The sequence below is a fragment of the Euprymna scolopes genome, chromosome 19 (assembly GCF_053919585.1).
Source record: "Euprymna scolopes isolate OS-2025 chromosome 19, ASM5391958v1, whole genome shotgun sequence".
NCBI classification, from domain to species: Eukaryota; Metazoa; Mollusca; class Cephalopoda; order Sepiida; family Sepiolidae; genus Euprymna; species Euprymna scolopes.
Genome location: NC_136500.1, coordinates 88,177,256 through 88,197,764, shown reverse-complemented (window position 1 = coordinate 88,197,764; position 20,509 = coordinate 88,177,256). Strand labels below are relative to the sequence as shown.

The 20,509-nt window shown below is 32.7% G+C and overlaps 2 protein-coding genes across 2 annotated transcripts in view; one reads left to right on the top strand and one right to left on the bottom strand.

The window, feature by feature from the left end:
• The window catches only part of LOC145240280 (uncharacterized), a 68,228-nt gene extending 61,611 nt beyond the window's left edge, over positions 1–6,617 (bottom strand). The window contains exons 1-3 of the mRNA XM_080103862.1: positions 6,612–6,617; positions 3,929–3,989; positions 2,367–2,412 (exon numbers count right to left, since the gene is read on the bottom strand). Coding sequence (XP_079959988.1) covers positions 2,367–2,412; positions 3,929–3,989; positions 6,612–6,617 — 113 coding nt within the window. The remainder of the gene's footprint in view (positions 1–2,366; positions 2,413–3,928; positions 3,990–6,611) is intronic.
• Positions 1,636–16,932, top strand: LOC145239825 (uncharacterized). The gene is made up of 2 exons (XM_080103357.1): positions 1,636–1,705; positions 12,985–16,932. The coding sequence occupies exon 2, from the start codon at positions 13,298–13,300 to the stop codon at positions 15,260–15,262; it is 1,965 nt and encodes a 654-aa protein (XP_079959483.1). The 5' UTR covers positions 1,636–1,705; positions 12,985–13,297; the 3' UTR covers positions 15,263–16,932.
• Positions 16,933–20,509: the final 3,577 nt, after the last annotated feature.

Sequence of the window (20,509 nt, the reverse complement as noted above, 5' to 3'; positions counted from 1 at the left end):
ACCCCTGAGGGACTTCAGCATTAATACTGTGGGCTTCTGATTTCTGCCCATCAACCATTACTCTTATGAGCCTATCAGAGAGAAATGATTTAATAATTGAGAAAACATTTCCAGTTATACCGTAGCTGGAAATCTTGTGAAGTAGCGCTTTATGCCATATCTTATCGAAGGCCTTTGATATGTCAAGAGTGGTTGCTCTAGAAAGGAAGCCTTTGTTGAGAGATTCACTAATCCTATGAGATATAGCCGTTAGCACATCTGCTGTAGATCTAGCAGAACAGAAACCATATTGCATGTCACTAAGAAGGTTATTTCTGTTGAGGTGGTTGACTACTTCTTTATTTAATATGGATTCAAGCAACTTACTCATAACACACAGGATACTGATGAGGTTTTCCAGAGTGTTGGGAAGCACTTCTCCTTAAGACAACGCTTAAACAGTTTTGTAAGTATGGGGGCAAGTTCTGGTGTAAGTTTTTTCAATACTATAATTCGAAAATAAATTTTTAAAAAAAATTATTTTATAAAAGTCCAATGTTGCTTTAACTACAAAATTGTTTTATTAAAATTATATTTTCTTACTTTTTCAATAAATGTCTTTACAATTTTATTTTGATACATTTTTATACAATAAATGTTTTGATTTTCAAATGACACTCACTCGAATACTGCAGAAGAATCGGCAATTTTTTTTTTTTTCCTGTTATCGAAATTTATTTCCAGTTAAAAAAAAAAGAAAGAAAACATCCAGTTAAACAATTATGAATATGTCCTTTTCTGTTTTTTATAATATCTTTTTTCATTTTCTGTTTTTAATGATGAATAAATATATATACGTTTCATGAAAAACTTTCCGGTCTTCATAATTAAAATCGAAACATTTCCAATGAAACAATTAGGGATATATGTTCTCTTTCACTTTCTTTATTCCCCCCCCCCCATAGTTCTTCCCGGAAGTAATTAATATCTAGTTTAATTTTTTTTGTTGTTATTTATTTCCTACTTCGGTCATAGTTTAAAATACTGATTTCTCTCTCCGATTCTAATGATAGGTGCCCGAAAAAATGGCGTCTCCATTTCGGCGATAAACTGTAGTAGTACTATATATATATATATATATATATATATATATATATATATATATATATATATATACCAAGTTATAGGCATACAAAAGAGAAAACTCATGAATTAACGGGGTTATTAAGAGTTCTATATAGATACATTTACAAGGTCGTGACAGTGGACGTACTTATGTTTCGGACAGATAGTTGGTTAAACCACTACTCCTCGTCAGACGATAAACAAAAACAAAAAAAAATTACTGCATAACTTTTATTTAAAAAATAAGAAACATTACCTTAAAATTCCTGTCACTTTTTAGATGTTTATGTCGTTGTCATGGAGTCATATGGACACCAAATGAATGGATGACGTGGACCCAGGGAGAAGTTGCGTACCTTTGAAAGTTTATTTTAATCTAAGAATAAAATAGTTAAGTGGGTCTATATTTTAATTAACAAATTAGTCTACTATTCATAAACCAAATCAATAATAAAATAAAACAATTCCATTATAACAGGGGGGGGGGACAAGGCGGGCCGGACTCTCTATTTTAATTAAAGGGAGACAACTCTGATATTATTAAAATTAAAAACTTCGATCACAGTTACGCAATTTTTTATGATTTTTATTTTGAGTTAAGGTAAGATTTAAAAAAAAAAAAAAAGACTTCTTTTTTAGATTTGATTAATTAAACACGTGCACAAAAAGTATCAAGGGTTTTCAGAAGTTATTTTATTTTAATTTTAGCAACTTTAAAAATCATTCTAACTAGTATTTTTTTTCTTTAAATCTTGTGCAAGTTTTATAATACGGAAATACTATAAACACTATCAGAGGACTTTTGTGTTTGTTTTACAATCCACAGAGATATGGAAAAATGGTTAAAAAAAAAACAAAACAAACAAAATATAACAAATAAATGTTATCAAAAGCAAGACAAAACTCTTCTACCTATCTGGAAAAGTTTTTTTGTGGTTTTACGTACTTAAAACGTTTAATCAGTTCGAAAAATATAGTGTTTATCAATAGGTGCGTGTGCGAACAAGAAAAATAGCGACGAGCTGACTCTTAAATATGTAAAGTTTGGAAAATAAGTTAAAGCTAAAAAATTATACAAAATACTGTTAGAAACCAACTGTTACGATAACATAATTATCTTGCCTTTGATAACATTTATTTGTTATATAGTTGTTGGGGGTTTTTTTTACCACTTTTTCGTGCCTTCTCTGTGGGTTGTAAAACAAACCCGGACTTTATAAATGCAAACAGTAGGATATTAAATTAGGTAAACTAATACTTACCTGGCACAGGTGTTTTTATTAGATTGTAGTATGGATCTGTTCGATGCTTTAGACAAAAAAAAAAAAAAAATGATCAAGAACAACTATATAAGGAATATTTTTTTTGTATTTATTTTTTACGAGAGTACCCACCGTAGTATAAGCCTCCAACCTCCCAATGCTAAGAACGGCTTCAGAATAAACACCTCCAACCTCGAAAGCCGTTCTTAACATGTAGAGGTTGGGAGTGTTTATGTGTACTGTTGTAAAAAATACCATATTTTACCCCCTTTATTAAACTATGCTCAATCGTTAACAATAGACAGAGGCTACTAGCTTATTAGAGAATGCATAGAAACATCACGATATTACCAAAGGCAAGATAAGTTACTCTTCTACCTACCTGGATAAGCTTTTGGCCTTTTAATTTATTTTAAAGCGTTTATTATGTTTGAAACGCAAGTAATGTCGACAACAAAGATGGCAGGCATGAGGCTGCTACATTTCGAGACATGAGAATAATCGCTCAAAACTCGAAAATAAATTTTTAAAATAATAGTAGGAATCCACCAAATGAATATCACTGTGATGTTTATTTGGGTGGATTGCTGTCAGTATTTTGTTTAATTTTCGACTTTTGGGCGATTCTCGAGACTCAAGAGGTTGCAGCCTCATGTCCGCCATCTTTGTTGTCGTTTTAACTTCACTCGGCTCTATTTGCGTTTTAAACTTAAAGAAAGTAGGATAAATTGATAGATTTTACAGAAAACCCAACAAAGAAAAAAAAGAGGGGTAGAAATGAAAAATAAATATGAAGCAAATAAATATCACCAAAGGCAAGCTAAGTTACTTTTCTATCTGACTGAATCAGATTTTTTGTGTGTTTTAACTTATTTTAAAGTATTTTTTACTTTAAAAATACAGTTAGTGTAAAGTCTATAGAGTTCAAACGAAAAACAAAAATGCGGTCTCTTTGAGCCATAGTTGAGCCTTGATAATCGCTCAAAAATCGAAAATTAAACAAAGCACTGACAGAAACATATCCAATGTATGTCACCAATTGTGCGGAAATGTAATGCTCTACCAGTATTTTGTTTAATATCGATTTTTGAGCTATTATCGTGACTTGAATGAGACCATTTCGTTTTTCGTTCTAACTCAACAAGCTCTAAACTACCTTTATTTTTTACTCAAAAACGCTTTAAAAGAAACGAAAACACAAAAACTTATCCAGGTAGCTAGAGTAGTAACTTATATGCCTTTGGTAACATTTATTTGTTATATACTTTTTCATTCTTTTAAAAAAAAAAATTTTTTGTATGTCTATTCTGGAAAATCATCAATAAATTTACAGATTGATTAATACCTTTACTAACCCCTCTCACCCCCTCCCTCCCCCAAAAAACAATGAATTTTTTTACTGTTTTCAGATGATTATGTGTGAAACAAACAAAAAAAAAAAAAGAAAGAAAGAAATTTTCGTAGAATTTAGGGCAAACCAGTTTCGTATATAAGGTTAACATAAAATGACTAACCATTTCTGAGCTATTCTAACATTTTGGTGAACTAACTTTTTTTTTTACCACCAAGTCCGAGTGGCAAAATCGTTAAAACCACATGCAACTGCTTAAAAAAGTATATCACCTAAAAAAAAACAAAAAAAAACAGAATACACAGAATTTATTTCCCATAAAAAAATAAATATCTTTTACTGCTTTAAAACATGGGAAGGGTCTGAAAATGGGTTAGGACATTTTATGTTAAATTTCTAATGCGAAACTAATCTCCCACAAATGATTCTTATTCTTACTTTGCAAGGGGTATATGCCTCATTATCTAAAAAAAAGTAGAATCATTTTTTTTAAACGTATAGAGAGGGACAGCTGAGGGTGTTAATCTACAATATAAGTAGGAGCCACTGCTCTATATTTGATACAATATAATAATCGATACAGGCTTGACTCTATAATACAAAATAGCATGAATTAAAATATCATATTTAAGCGTATTTTACAACTGAGCAACGTCGAGATATATATATACATATATATATATATATATATATATATATATATATATATATATATATATATATATATAAACAAAGAGTTAATAAAATGTTAAGAAACACTTTAAGAAAAGTTAAAAACATCTTTAATTTTCAAAAAGGAAACACAAAAGAAGTGGATTGTCCTTAATCCGCAGAGTTTCGAAAGAAATATTTTCCTTCTCATCTGAGAGGATGAATTAGCTAAATGCGGAATCAGATTTTGCTTACAAAGTATTTAATGAAACTGCAAGTGAGCGGTAGAGCGTACTTGCTGCAAGTTAAAAAAAAAAACAAAACAAAAAAAACACACAGTGAAGCAGAGGGAATGGAGGAAAAAAATGAAAAATTATTTCACGTGAATGGATGTTCGAGTAAAGAGTGGAAGATCGAAAGACGGTAAAATCCAAAAATCAAAAAAAAAAAAAAAAATGGTATAAGTGAAGTAAGTAGATGTAAAGAATCCAAAGGCATCCCGTTACTGGGAAATATTTCAAGATCATCCAAAAGACAGAATTCCGTGAAATAATTCACAAATGGGTAAAAAAAAAAAAAAAATTGACTTCAATATATTATTATAAAAAGAAAGATAAATTGGACGGAGAATGAAGAAATGGAGAGTTTTGAACATGCTACTGCTGAGGCTAATTTGAAAATTAAACACACACACACACACACACACACACACACACACAAACAAACGGTCATTTTTGCTTTAATTTTGTTCAAATGCCTAAAATTATGTAAAAAAGAAAAAACGTATTTTCCATGAAAATGTTTTTTTTGTTAAGTAAAAGTTTTAACATTACATTTTAATGTTATGTATTTAATATGTTAATAAAAAATAATGCTAAGAAAACAAAATGAATGCAGTCTTACTCAGGACCAATTATTCATTTTTGGATCCCAGTTAGTGTGAATTCAACTTCTTATCTGGGTCTCTGAAAATAAAGTTATTTAAAGTCAAACTCCAACAAGCTTTGGAACAAAATGTTTTAGTTTGATTTTTGTCGCCGGTTTTGTAAAATATATCAGCTATATTTTGCTCTGATTCTACATTAGATTTTTTACAATTAGATTTTTTTTGTTTGTTTTTTTGTTTTTGTTTTTACTTCATTTCGTATGAAGTGATATTTAATATCAATTTGTTTTGATATTTGTTGAATTTCTGGGGTTTGTGCCCAAATTATGCTTGCTTGGTTATCACAATAAATTACTACAGGGTCTTTAGTTAATTCTGGTTTTAAAACCGTCTGTAGAATGTCCTTTAGAAATAGTGTTTCTTAAGCAGAATGAGATGGCGCTAAAAATTCAGCTTCACAAGTAAAATATGACACAATATGCTGTTTCTTAGATTTCGATGAAATAATAAACCTGTCTTTTACAATCAGGTTGGCAAGAAACTTCTTGCGGTTTTTAACTTTTAAATTCAGATGAACATATCTCGGCTCAAACAAAAATTTATTGATCAAAATAAGCACCATCAGAATCAACAGACTTTTGCTAACACAAAACAATTGCATTTATGCCAATAACCTAAGAATCTTGCGTTCTGGTGGCCATGAAGTCGCTGAGGGCGTTTCTGAGATGGCTTATGTTTATGAATCATTACTAGTGTCCAGTTATACTTTTTTGAGCTTCATCGTTTCCCCAATCTGAATTTGGAAACTCCTCTAATTTTAAGTGATGTGTAGATGTCCTAAATACTAAAGATTGTTCCTTAGTTCCTTTTGGATAACGAAAGACTTGATTAGCCCTGTTTAAATCCTTAATTGTCGGTCTTGATAATTTTTGTGATAGTTTTGTGACTGAGTAACATATACTGCGCCTTGTGGCCGCCATTAAATATAGTTTATTTTCAAGTATTTCAGATTCTGCCTTCGTATTTTTATTTATATCATTTTCAACCAGGGTAGCGCATTTCTTGGAATCTTACATTCTAAACTTTAATAAGATTTTGTAAATGTACCTCGATTGATTGATCTTAATAATTCCTTTTTTCCGTAAGTAAATTGTATGCCCAGAAACTATGATATCTGACCAAGATCGGCCATTTTGAATTTTCATTTAATCCATTCTTAACATCCATTAACAGTGCATCACAATTTGATGCAATTAAAATGTCATCGACCCATAAGACTAAAATCAGGGATTTATTGCTTAAATTTGGAGTGTACAAATTGGGATCCACTGGGCATTGTTTGAACTGTTTGAAATACCTGCATCCTAGAGGAAGAGCACTCCGTCCTGCAAAAAAATAAATTGACTGGACAGACTCTCCGACATTCCCAGGGAGGGACATCTGAAGGAATTAGCAATAAACTAACCCATTCTCAAAGGATTAGAAATCAAAACCTGGGAAGGTGAACCTCTTAGAATTGCACAAGACACAGGACAATACACCTCAGCCAACAGAGAACAAGCTATCTCAAACGATGACCTACACGCTGGTGACTTTGGAGCTTATTAAGTAAAGTTAATATAGAATGAGGTCTTCTATGAGTGTTGAGGATACGTCCCTGACAATCAGTTCGACAGTGGTTTTGCTTTGGTTGGGCTAAGAAATGATTCTGTTCAGTCGTAGGAGTGTGACAGAGTGCGGACACACGTATGGCAGCTGTATGCAAATGACCAAGCCGTGTGCAAGATAACGTCACAGCAAGGAAGAAAGAAAAAGATTATAGAAGGAAGAACGTGTGCGCAAACCGAGGTTCACGTTAGAGAGAGGACAGAGATAGATGTGTTATGCACAAGAGGCAAGGCGTTATTTTGGAAAGTACCTGGAAATAAATGTAAAAGGTAAAAAGTGAGTTGAGTTATTTCTTGTCTTGGTTTCCGTGCGACTGTCTACCTACAACATGTGGGTCCCAAGTGTAGACATATAACAACGACGTTACAGGAGTTCCAGCTATCAAATCTTTACCTAAGAGGTTAGTTTATTGCTATTCGCCCAGGAAAGGCCAATGGGAGTGCTCAGGCATTTTTGTAGGCCAGAGTTCTCAAAACTTCACCTAAAGTTGGATTACTTGGATTATTCAGACTACTGCTCTCATCTTGAGTGTTATTCTCGTAATGTTTCGCCTGATGTAACCTCTGACCTTCTTCAAGTGTGTCTTGTTGAAATCTTTCTGTCAAACTCCCAAATCGGCACAGAATTTTGAACGGAACCCTTTATCCACTGAGGTATTATGCTTCACAACCGGGTATAAGTCTTAAGCAATTCGCAAGTTGTAGAAGAATGTCGCTTTTTATTCTGTGCTTTATCCGCTATGCCACGGGTCCTCTCAGACAATTCTAGTATGAATTTTGTGAGCCTTAAATCCATTCTTGTCTCAAAGCAATATCCGCCTGCAAATGATCGGAAGTTACATCGGCCGAAACTTTGTGAGAATAATGATCAAGATGAGAACAGTAGTCCAAATAATATAAATCATCATTCCGCGACTCAAAAATTCAGAAATTTACTTGACCTTGTGTCTAATCTCCTGGAGAGGAAGTAAATAAAAATAAAAATGAAAAAATATGTATACCTCTCAATAATAAATTCAATCGAATTTCTTTTTTAAACTTGACGAGATTAAAAGCAATAAATAAGCCCGAGAGCAACACAGTGGAGTGCATACCTCCACCATGCCTCAACAGTAAAAACATAAAAATCACGAAATCGAAGAAATTAACTAAAATAAAAATTTGAATCAATCTCTACAATTAAATGCAGCTTTGCCTCTGTGTGTGTGTGTGTGTGTGTGTGTGTGAGAGAGTTCCTTATAGACTCCGAAACGGCCAACAGATTCTCTTTAAAATTTACAGAACTTTAGTGTATAAGTCTGGGAGTGATCTTAGTTAAGTTTTATCTCAGAATACCCCCGATAATTACAGATAATCAATAATCAAAACTGTTATTTCAATTTATCTATTATCGGTAAAGCCATTTTTTCCATGCCGTCGATTAGCAACAATGATAGAACAAAGGGCCGTGAAAATTCTACTTTGGGTAAGTTGATAGCGAATTTTTGTTTTCAAACTCCGCACGTAAATTTCTTAATTTTGTTTTTATTAACTACAAAGAATTTTATAAGATTATGTTTTTGGTTTGTTTGTTTTTTTGGGGTTTTTTTTTTGCGTGACATAGTCTGTAGGTTCAAATCCCGCACGTAAATCTCTTAATGTTTTTGGGTTTTTTTTTCATTAACTGGAAAGAAGTTTATATAAAATAATTTTATAAAAGAAGCATTAGGTTTTCTAGAGTGCAATGTAGAATAACATATATTTTGGACTAAGTTACTGCTTGGAGGCATGTGAAGCTTCCTCCCGGGCGATTTCCCGGATTTTGATGACAATAAAAATACTTAACTCAACGTTGCCCGGGATTGAATGAGGATCAATGAATATTTCATACTCCTATATTTTGTGAGGAGTGTGAAATATTCATTGATCATCATTCAATCCCGGGCAACGTCAAGTCTCCCTGCTAGTAACTAATAAATATAAATCATCATAAAACGTCCTCATTATTCATTGCATTCATTATTTTCAATCCTCTTATAATATTCTTCATCATTCTACTGACAATTCACCCATCTTTTTAATCTTTATCCTTGCATGAGGTTTGGCTTTCAAGTGTAAGTCTTAGTACTAAAACATATTTGTAAATACAATTCTGAATTTTGGAGATGAGATGTGAATGCTTGTGTTAGCCGAACATGTGTGAAGTGAAGGGAGAAACCATTCCCCAATGTGAGATGATGTCAAAATACTGGATACAGAAGAAAGATGGCGGATCAGAAAACTTAAAGAGGTGGCACATATGGTAGAAAATAGCAGCATCATTAGCCGTCCTAGTATAGAACTAAATTGCAAATTCACAAAAAAAAAAAAAAAAAGAAACAAGACATATGCCCGGCACATGGGAGGTAACTTTACAAAAAAAACTTTTTTTCTCTCCTTGGAGTTGGCCCCTTTGCATTGTGTTAAAAAAAATATGTGTGGTTATCGATCCTGTGTTTCGTAAAACACTTTTTCACTAATATTAACAATTAGTATAGATATCCCAAAAAATTGAGCCATGCATTTGGACATTTGACGCCCTTAATTACAAATTCACAAAAAAAAAAAAAGAAACAAGACATATGCCCGGCACATGGGAGGTAACTTTACAAAAAAAAAACTTTTTTTCTCTCCTTGGAGTTGGCCCCTTTGCATTGTGTTAAAAAAAAAAAAATATCATGGGCATCGATCCTCTGTTTCGTAGAACAGTTTTTCACTAATATTAAAAATAGATATCCGGAAAAATTGAGCCATAGGAAAACCTTTAAAAAATATCTTAGTGACCCCTGAAGATTTAACTTTCTTTATGATCTACGGAGCCAACCTCAAACCCACGGTTCAAATTCTTCTAATGCAGAGCCAACCCTCTTTTCCTTAATAGAGAAAAAGAAGCATGTTTTCAACACTTGAAGAAGGTCGCAGGCTGCAGCAACCAAAACGTTGTGCTGATAACACCCAAGATGAGAATAATATTCCAATTAATCAAAATCACACAAATATTCATAGTTTCAATCTTTTTTTTTTTATCCTTCTTCATCCCAAACAAGACATATTGCTACTTGGATGTGAGGGGCTATTAATTGGGATCATGTCTACAGGGGACTAAGTAGGAAGTTGGACTGTGAGATGTTTGTTCACTTTACATTTAAATTTCTGCATGTTAGTACAGTCAGGGAAGCAAAAAACGGGAGAGGGAATTGCAAAATCTATCAGTTCATAGGAAGAAACTATTAGAAAAAAATGTTCTATAAATGTCCTCAAAGGTAATCAAATTCCAGCATCTAAAGACCTCAACAGTGAAGGGGTGGAATTTTGCTGCTTATTGGGTTAGTCTGAAGTAGGACACAAGTGCTATGAGTTCATCAGAGCACAATCTATTAAAGTGCTTGTAAAAAAAAAAAAAAAAAGGCGCAGGGATTCAACATTGTGGTGATGGGACAGAGGTTGGAGCTTGGCCAATAGTGCGGGACCTATTAGATTAGAGACTCTTTTTTGGGTCGTAAGAGGGAGAGACTAGTGGTAGATGTACTTGCACAGATGTGGCAACAATATTCCATGCATGGGTGAATTGTGGTTGTGTAGAGATATTGAATACTCTCAGGATCCCCCCCCTTCCCTACAATTTTGGATGCCCGAGAACACTGCCCTATCCTCTCCCTGTGCACCTGCCTTTGCCCATTAACGATTCTCATAATGTCAATCCTCTTTAGTAAAGAATATTAGCACAGAAGCAGATATATAAATAAAATGACTCCAATTATAATCCTCATAAATATTAATGCTAACACTGGTGAAGCATATTTTTTTTTGACATTTTTGATGAAGAGTGTACACGTGTTTAAAAATAATCTATATATCTATAAAAGTGAACGTGTCTGTCTGTCTGTGTGTGTGTCTGTCTGTCTGTGTACATTTCCCTACGCAATAACTCTGTCAATTTTTAGTCTATAGACTCGAAATTTGAAATACCGGGTACTGAGATTTGGGAAAATCGATGTGACGGGTGTCAGTCAGAAATTTGGCTGTTAAGGGGTCAAATTTCAACGATTTGACCTTTAAGAACTCTACCAAACTCCTCCGACAATTTTGGGTCTAGACACTTGAAATTTTAGATATAGGTTCCTTGAACATGGATCTAACTTAATAAAGTGATTTGAGCCCGAAACAATAAATTTTAAGGGGTCATAATAGGGGTCAAAGTTTTAAAAAATTAACCATTTTTTTTGTTTTTTTGCTTTTTTTGCACAGCATACACCTCCAAACACCCGAGCAACGCCGGGCACCCCTGCTAGTATCCAATAAATATAAATTATCATAGCTCAAATTGAAATAAATAAGCGAGAGTGCAACTCAATAGAGCGTATACCTCCACCATGGCTCAGAAAAAAACAAAAATCTCTAAAACGAAGAAATAAAATAAATTTTTTATTAATAACCAATAAATATAAATTTTTATAAAGTGTCCATCTAATAAAACTTTGCTCATTTTATTCATTATTTTTTATTCTCTCATAACAGTTTTACTCATTCAATTGGCAATCCGTTCATCTCATTAACCATTATGCTCGAATGGCTTTTGGCCTTGCTTCTTTCTCTTTTTTTTCAAATCAGTTTTAGTTTTCACTTTTATTTTGATATAGTGACGTTTTCGGGTAGTGTATACTTAAAAGCATCTTGAATTCTCCTTCTAGAAGGCACTCATTCTAATACGATTGTTTGATTTGAGGTTTTAGAATTGTGATTAGAAAATTAAAGTAAATCTATTCATAGAGATTTAATATTTAATATCAATTATTTTTTTTTTAATTATTTTTAAAGAAAACTTCGTATTATGTATTATTTGTCCTCAAATATTTATCAACAAATTCTTGTTCCATAAGCAGTAATCAGTCCATACCATTGATTAATGTTAGTACTCCCATAGTGTTCTTTATCTTTCAGCTGGAAATCATTTCCATGTCATTAAACATTATTATCGAGTTGCTTTTTGTCTTGATAAATGAAATAAGAAATAGTAGACAAAACATATGTTTGAATGAGAAGAGTGCATATCATAGATTTGGAAGCAAGTGAGGCATGGCACTATTATTAATGTAAGCACTCCCATAGTGTTCCTCATCTTTCAGCTGAGTATCTGTTTACCTCATTAACCCTTATTCTCGAGTGGCTTTTGACTTTAAGAAGTGGTGATCCATTAGTAAATAATAAACAGAATTTTTCACTGACTCAAGAGTAATGAAAGTTTGTTTATTACATTCATAATTTTCAACCCTCTTATAATATTCTTCATCATTCAACTGACAATCCACCCATCTTGTTAATCCTTATCCTCGAGTACCTTTTGTCCTTGTAAAACGGTAACTCTTTAGTAACAAAATAAAACCCTAGAAATTTTCAGTTACTAATAATTAGGGCTGTGACAACAGCATATTCTTTTCATTGTTTTGACTCTTGAGTATATATCCGTTAATATCATATATGTTTTTATATAGACGGATGTGGTTCTCGGTTGATTAAGTGTGTCTAACTGTGTCGGATATATACCCGAGAGTCAAAAGAATGAAAAGAATATACACACCTAATAAGTAATCCAATTCTGTTCTCTACTTTCATCATTTTCAATCCTCTCATAATATTCTTCATTTTTCAACTGACCATCTACCCATTTCATTAACCCTATCGTCTAGAGGCTTGTGGCTTTGACAAGTGCTGGTCCATTAGTGAATAAAAAAAAAGCAAAAAAAAAAAACAGAATTTTTCACTGAGTAAGTCTGCAGTCATGTCTACACTCTGGCTTATTATTCTCATAATGTTATCATCTTTAGTAAAGAAAAAAGAAACATTAGTAGACGAGGAAATATATAAATAAATTGACCCTAATTATAATTCTCACGATTTTAGCCCCCTTTCATAACGAACATTACCAGCAGATCAGCACATTGCACTTTATTGATTCTTACGATTAAAAGTTAATCTGCTTAGTGAGCAGACTTAATTCTAAGCTGTTTTCAGATTTGCTATTTTATTTCTCTGCTTCTCCGCTAGGTGTCTCTGCTTGCTGTATGTCAGTATCAATGTCAACATATTTGTACGGAACATTCTGGTGGTTTCTATTGTTCCGAGAGACATTATCACTGATGTAAGTAGATCCATCCTTTACGGATTTTCACTTCACCTTTAACACCTCAACGTATTTTTATTCATTTGTTTTAGGACAGCAAAAAACTATACAACTATACAAAATAGTGAAGTTATCTACCAACTACAGCTTTTGTTTATTTATTTATTTTTTTCTGTTTGTTTGTGCACGTCAAGGATAAGGTCTGTTCTTAATCTGTGTTCTGTGTTTGTTGTTGCAATGGAAACTGAAAGCCGGGCAGAGTCCCCGCAATCAAAGGACAAAAAGAAAGAGGACAATCCTGGGAAATTACCTGGTAAAAATTTAACAAAGTCGGGACTAACCAGAAAAACTCATGCAGGCGTCACAAAATATTGTACGACTGGTGAAGCTGCCACAAAAACTGATTCCCTTTGTAAGAATGGTGCCAAAGCGAATGCTGATACTGAAAATGCTGGAAAACAAAATGTGACGAGTAAACATACGTACAAAACTAATGTCTGCCGTCGACAAAGCAGCAAAGACAAAACATCCAGAAAACATGTGAAACCAGTGGAAACAAAAAAGAATGATACTAAACCAGTTGAACGAAAGGACCCTAATACTAAACCAGCTGAAACAAAGGACACTGATACCAAACCAACTGAAACAAAGGACACTGATACCCAACCAACTGAAACAAAGGACACTGATACCAAACCAGCTGAAACAAAGGACACTGATACCCAACCAACTGAAACAAAGGACCCTGATACCCAACCTGTTGAAACAAGGGACCCTGATACCCAACCTGTTGAAACAAAGGACCCTGATACCCAACCTGTTGAAACAAGGGATCCTGATACCAAACCAGCTGAAATAAAGGACACTGATACCCAACCAGCTGAAACAAAAGATCCTGATACCCAACCTGTTGAAACAAGGGACCCTGATACCCAACCTGTTGAAACGAAGGACCCTGATACCCAACCTGTTGAAACAAGGGACCCTGATACCAAACCAGCTGAAATAAAGGACACTGATACCCAACCAGCTGAAACAAAAGATCCTGATACCCAACCTGTTGAAACAAAGGACCCTGATATCAAACCAGTTGAAACAAAAGGCAATGATATCAAACCAGAAAATACAACAAAAACTAATGATGTTGATACATCCATGCTTGGTGCAGAATTATATAATACAGATAAAAATGAAATCTGCTCTGATATACCAAACGTAAACGAGAGTCACGAAGATGCAAATGGCAAAGCTGAACCAAAACACTGTGAATCCACCGAGTCAGATGAAGATTCTGATGAGAAAAACCAAAAGGTCAATCAACCAAAGCCTGGGGTGACTATTGCTGACATGATAGACAGTGCCATCCATAGTTTTGAAGAAGAAGAGTACATGAAATGTATTGTGATCTGTGAAGAAATCCTCAATACGAATTGGAAAGATCTAAGTGACCAAGAAAAGTTTTCTACAGCCTTCTTGTACATGGGTAAATGCTATGAAAATTTGGATGAGCTTGAAAAAGCTCTTAAACACTATCAGTTCTCTTTGGCCGTCTCCAAGAACCTACAGCTAAGTCAGCATGTTGATGAAATATCTTTTAAGCTGCTCGTAAAACAGAAGCAAAGTGCTGAAGAAGAGAATAAAAAAGCCAACGATTGTTTCAAGTCGAAACAGTTTAAAGCAGCCCTTGCTCATTATACAGAAGCCATAAAGCGAAACCCTGAACAGGCAAAATTCTACAGTAACCGGAGTGCTTGCTACTTAAAGGTTAAAGAATACCTTTTAGCCCTGAGCGACGCACAGAACTGTATCAGGATCGAACCCACCTCTGTAAAGGGTTATTTCAGGGAAGGTGCCGCCTACTTAGCGCTCAACAAACCGAGCAAAGCTTGCGCTTCATATTCAAACATTCTTCAAATTGATCCTGAAAATGACGAGGCAAAGAAACAATACAGCAAGAGCACTGAAAGGGCCAAATTGGATCCAAACGATCCTGAAGCGGTCAAAAAGAGGATCGAAGAGGAACCAGAACTAATCCAGATCCTGAATGATCCCCGCGTGAGATCGTTTCTGTCTGAAATGGAAAAAGATCCAACTGCAGTGAAAAAATACATGCACGATATTTCAACTCGAAAAAAAATACAGAAGCTTCTGGAATGTGGGTTGCTCAATGCAGGTGGTCCACATTCTCTTTTCCGAAGTTAGCCAATTCACGTGATTCAAATTTTCTTCTTAGTAACTTGACAAAATAAGTCAGTGGACTCATCTTCAAGCAGGAGACAGTGCAAATGGACCAAATATTCTAGGCAAGTGGCTTAAACACTATTTTTTTAAACTGGCAATAAAACTAAGCATAATACTCTTTTAAAATAGACAATACACATGTTCAAAACCTTCTGTAATACAACCTGAGTTCTCTTCTTTGAAGATTAGCAATACAAATCGCTCAAATTGTTTTCTGTGAAGGTAGTTAATGCAATTGAGCCATACCTGTACTTTGAAACTAAACCTGGACTAAACACTTAAAAAGTAAATGGTGATAGTAAGTCAAATACTTAAACTTGAAAACGAAGACACAAGTGGTCCAAATTTTTCTTTGGAAGTAAACAAAAGATAAAATACTCAACAGTTCAAATCATGGCTCAAATCCTTTATTTAAAACTAGACACAAGTGGATCAAATACTCATCTTCAAAATTGGATGCTGCAAATAAATCACAGACTTTATTTTTAAACTATGTACAAATATGTATATGATATAAATTAACAAAGATCGACTCGTTCAATATTAGACAGGGCGGACAAACTAATATGTAACTAAAAAAAAAAAAAAAGACAGAAGAAAAAAATAATTGAACATTTCTATTTATAAAAATACAAAAAATAATGTTGCCTATAAATTTCATTTTTTTTTTTTTAGTTTTAATATTTTTTTCACATCATAAATCTTCACTTTGGTTATTTGATTTACAAAAACAATTTTTGCCTTCCTTTCAATAACACATACACACGCATAAGCACACAAAGTATAGATAGGAATAAGATGATAAGCAAAGAAAAAAATTAAATAAGATAGGAAAGATTAACACAGAATGGTAGTTCTTTTGATTCGATATTTCGTTTCAGTTGAAACTTTATCATAACTGAAACGGAATATCGAATCCAAATATTAATGGTTCACTAATTTTTTCTAATTTTATTTAGTTTTATCTTTGCATGTTATTATTATTTTTTTTATTTCTATCTATATTTACATATTCTGTCAGAATTTATTTTCTTTAAAAAACAAACTTTCATATCTCGTATCTCTCTCTCTCTCTCTCTCTCTCTCTCTCTCTATATATATATATATATATATATATATATATATATATATATATATATATATAGTGTGGGTTTATGTATATTCAAAAGTATATGACTTTCTTCTCGAATTGATTTTATTTTGCAAGCCAAACACTTTTCCTACTGTGTAGGACACAAGATTTCATATAAGTAAGTACATTTATCTGATTTTTCATCCCACTCCAAAATAATATTCTAGGTTCTTAATGATAAAGGGAATACAAACATCACTTACCATATTTGATAATATATCATACGTTCATTTCATGTGAATCAGATTATTCTATTGTTGTCATTGGTTTCCCCGATATTTTTTTAGTTACAATTCTTTCTAGAAAGACATCTGGTGGAACCACATAAAGGTTGCCAAACATTCTAACTGAAAGTGTTTCTGTGGAGTGAACTAGATTCGAACTCGGCACACCCAGGTTGTGAGTCCACACTGTTAACCACTTACCCACTGTCACCTCTCTGACAATATCTATGATGTACTTTGAAAATAATAAAAAAATAAAATGTCTATCAAAATTACTTATATTTGAAATTGAGGTTTTTCCATGCGCTGATTCATTATTGGTTGTATATTATTTTTTGTATTCGTCACGTTTTATTATTCTCATCTTGGTTGTTATTTTCACAACGTTTCGGCTGATGTAACGTCCAACGTTCTTCAGGTGCAGCTTTTTCAAACTTAGGGACCTTTATGTCGAACTGAGGAACCTGTATGAAATTTCGAACTAAAGCACTTTATTTCATTCATGAAGTAGATTGTTCTTGCTCCGTCAGTCATGATCAGGTAGAAGTGTTAAGTGATTTTTATCCTATTCATAGTTATTATTACATGTAGTAAATACTGAACCTTCAAGCCCAGAAGACCGCCATTTCGAGCAGACTGTTAATCAATGCTGTTAATCATTAATGCACACACTCACACACATACACGTGTGTGTATGTGTGTGTGTATATATATATGTGTGTGTATATATATATGTGTGTGTGTATATATATATATATATATATATATATATATATATATATATATATATATATATATGTTATGAAAATATATATACCGTATTCACGTATAGAGAAGTGTTGAAGTAAATACTCAAAATTGACGCACAAAATATTATATCGCCTTATAAAATTTTATGTGGATACATGACATGAAATAATATCTATATATATATATATACTAGCAAAAGTACCCGTCGTTGACTGGGTTCCAAAACAGCCTACAGAAAATGGACTCTGATTTATTAAAGTATGATAGGTTATGAAAAGAAAGGGTTGTAAAGAGATAGCTTCGAATTCGGGAGTATCAAAACCAAAGCAAAATATGATGAAAGTAAAAATAAAATAGATAAACCCTATAATTTATTATACCATACCTGTTCACACTGCAACACTTATCACAATATTCTGTGGATCTATATTAAAAAACCTTGTTAAACTTTGTGACATATTTACATTCTATGGAGATCAGACGCGAACGAACACCCCCCCCCATTATTTTATAATACCATATTTCTTCAAACCGAAACATAATTATCAAAGTATACTTACGCAGATAGATATGAAAAGTCTTTATTAAAGTTTGTGCCTATTTCCATTCTATGGAGGCCAGGCGCGAACGCAGACCCCACAATTTTATTATACCATCCCTATTTAAGTTAAAAGATACTTATCAAAGTATTCTTATGTACATCTATATCAAAAACACTTGTAAAGGTCTTTTTTAATTTTTTAATTTTTTATTTCCATATTTTGTGGACCAGGCGCCCCACAATTTTAATGAACCACCGTTCTGCAGGATCGAATATATCCATTCCTGTGTCTCGATACATCTTCTATCATTATATGTGATCAGTTTTTTAAAATAGTCAACCATATAGGAGCCTATTCGTGACCACACACACACACACACACACACAGCTTTATATATATATATATATATATATATATATATATATATATATATATATATATATATATATATGTGTGTGTGTGTGTGTGTGTGTGTTTTAGTGAGGGGACAATTTCAATACTTTTCCCGATTTCGATACAATTACCGATTCTTTATCGATATCTTTATATTTAACTATAGAATTGTTATTTTTTTTTTAGTTACCGTTTACAAACCTGTTAAATGATCAGATATTTTTTCTAACGTATCGATTTTAACTTTACTTGTAGTTTAAAAATCAATAAATATTTATTATTTTATTACTACCAGCATTAAACAAAATCAAATAAAAAAAGATAAAAGAATCATTTTTGGTATCGGAAAGTAGACATCAATTTTTCCGATTGTAATACCGATTCTGATGCCTGATATTTCCGATTTTTCTGATTCTGATTCCAATTGATTGTCCCAACACTAATATATATATATATATATATATATATATATATATATATATATATATATATATATATATATAGTCTAAAGAAGCTTTGAATAAAAAAAAATGAATAAAAAAAATGCAAAAATAAAAATAAAGAATGCAGTTTAGATTTCCAGAAGGAAAAAAAATATTAATTTTAACTTATCGCAGTCTAAGCACCTACATAATCCGATTTCTAAAAAGTTTATAATGACCAAAGAGAATTCATTTATGTGTGGATGAAAAAAACTTAACTAACATTGTTAAATAGAAATAGACTTAGCACTTGCATAAGCCGATTTCGCAAAAGTTTTCAATTTAAAACAGAATTTAACTATATAAGGATGAAAAGAGAAAACCTTAACTAAAATTTTGTAAATAGAAAACGGGGATCATCAGCTCTTACCATGTAGCTGTTTCGGATATTTAAATATATATATATATATACTTCAGAATAAATAATGTATTCTTTGTCTTACATAGAATAATAAAAATATTTTGATTTGAAATTCGAACATTTCACGTCATAAATTTTTAAATTCATTGAATGACTAAAATTTTATTTATATATATATATATATATATATATATATATATATATATATATATATATAGTAATAAGTAGCAGTACTACATGTCTAAATAAAATTAGGTTTAAAGCTCCCAAAATTCATGCTATAATTGTCCCCACGGACATGTAGCATGACAGAAATTCTATATAAATTCCAAAGTTTGGCATAAAGATCCCCAAATTTTTTTATGGAAATTGCTCCAGACAAGACATGAAGTCACTTAATGTAAGGAACTAAAAACTTAAAAAAAAAAAACAGACAATGGTGAATGTTACATGGATAGATTCCAGCGTAGAAAACAGCAAATCTTCCCTCTTTGTCAGAAAAGTTGCTCCTGGAACTGAAGTTCTAAAAAAACAAAATAAGGAAAGCGTGAGTTATGAGGCTGCTGAAAGTAAACCCAAGGTCCACTTTCTACTCTCCTTATGCACTTGAAGTATGCCGTAGATTATGTTGGGTGAAACGTTGTGAAAATAAACGCCAAGATTAGAATAGAATTATCAATCGTCATGTGAAAAAATTCCAAAATGTATTTTTCTTGTTTTATTTTTGCTTTTGTTTTTTTGTTTTTTATAAAAAAGGTGAATTTTATTTCTAACACTCAAAGGAATTTGACAGGAAAATTTGAAGATTAGAAAATACTTGACTTTCTAACCCATTAAAAACGGGCAACAGTTGACATAGAATAAGTACTTTATGCCGAATTGAGCCCTAAGATCTTGTACCCCTCACGACATAGTTACCCCTCCACGACAAATCCAGCAAGCAGCAAAATCCCACCCCTTCACCGTAGAGATCCCTAGATGCCGGAAAGCCTTCAACAAATAGCTTCTTCCCTCGAACTGATACACTTAGAATTCCCTGCCGGGACCCTGCTTTTATGACTGTACTGACATGCAGAAGTCCAAGTTTAATGTAAACAGACATTTCGGTGCCCAACTCCCTACATAGTATCCCTGTAAATTTGGTCCCAAATAGTAGCCCCTTGCGTCAAAGTGACACTGTCCCTAGTTCGGGATGAAAATGACAGTAAAAGAAAAAAATAATAACAGTAAAAATTGATGGTTGAATATGGTTAAATATGTGTTCATTTTTGCATTAAATACTAATCCCTTTTAATCCCAATTAATCCTTAACTGAACGGAAATC

Bases quoted from the DNA above. Each gene is read 5' to 3' on its own strand.
- LOC145239825 (XM_080103357.1), top strand. From the start codon at position 13,298: ATGGAAACTGAAAGCCGGGCAGAGTCCCCGCAATCAAAGGACAAAAAG.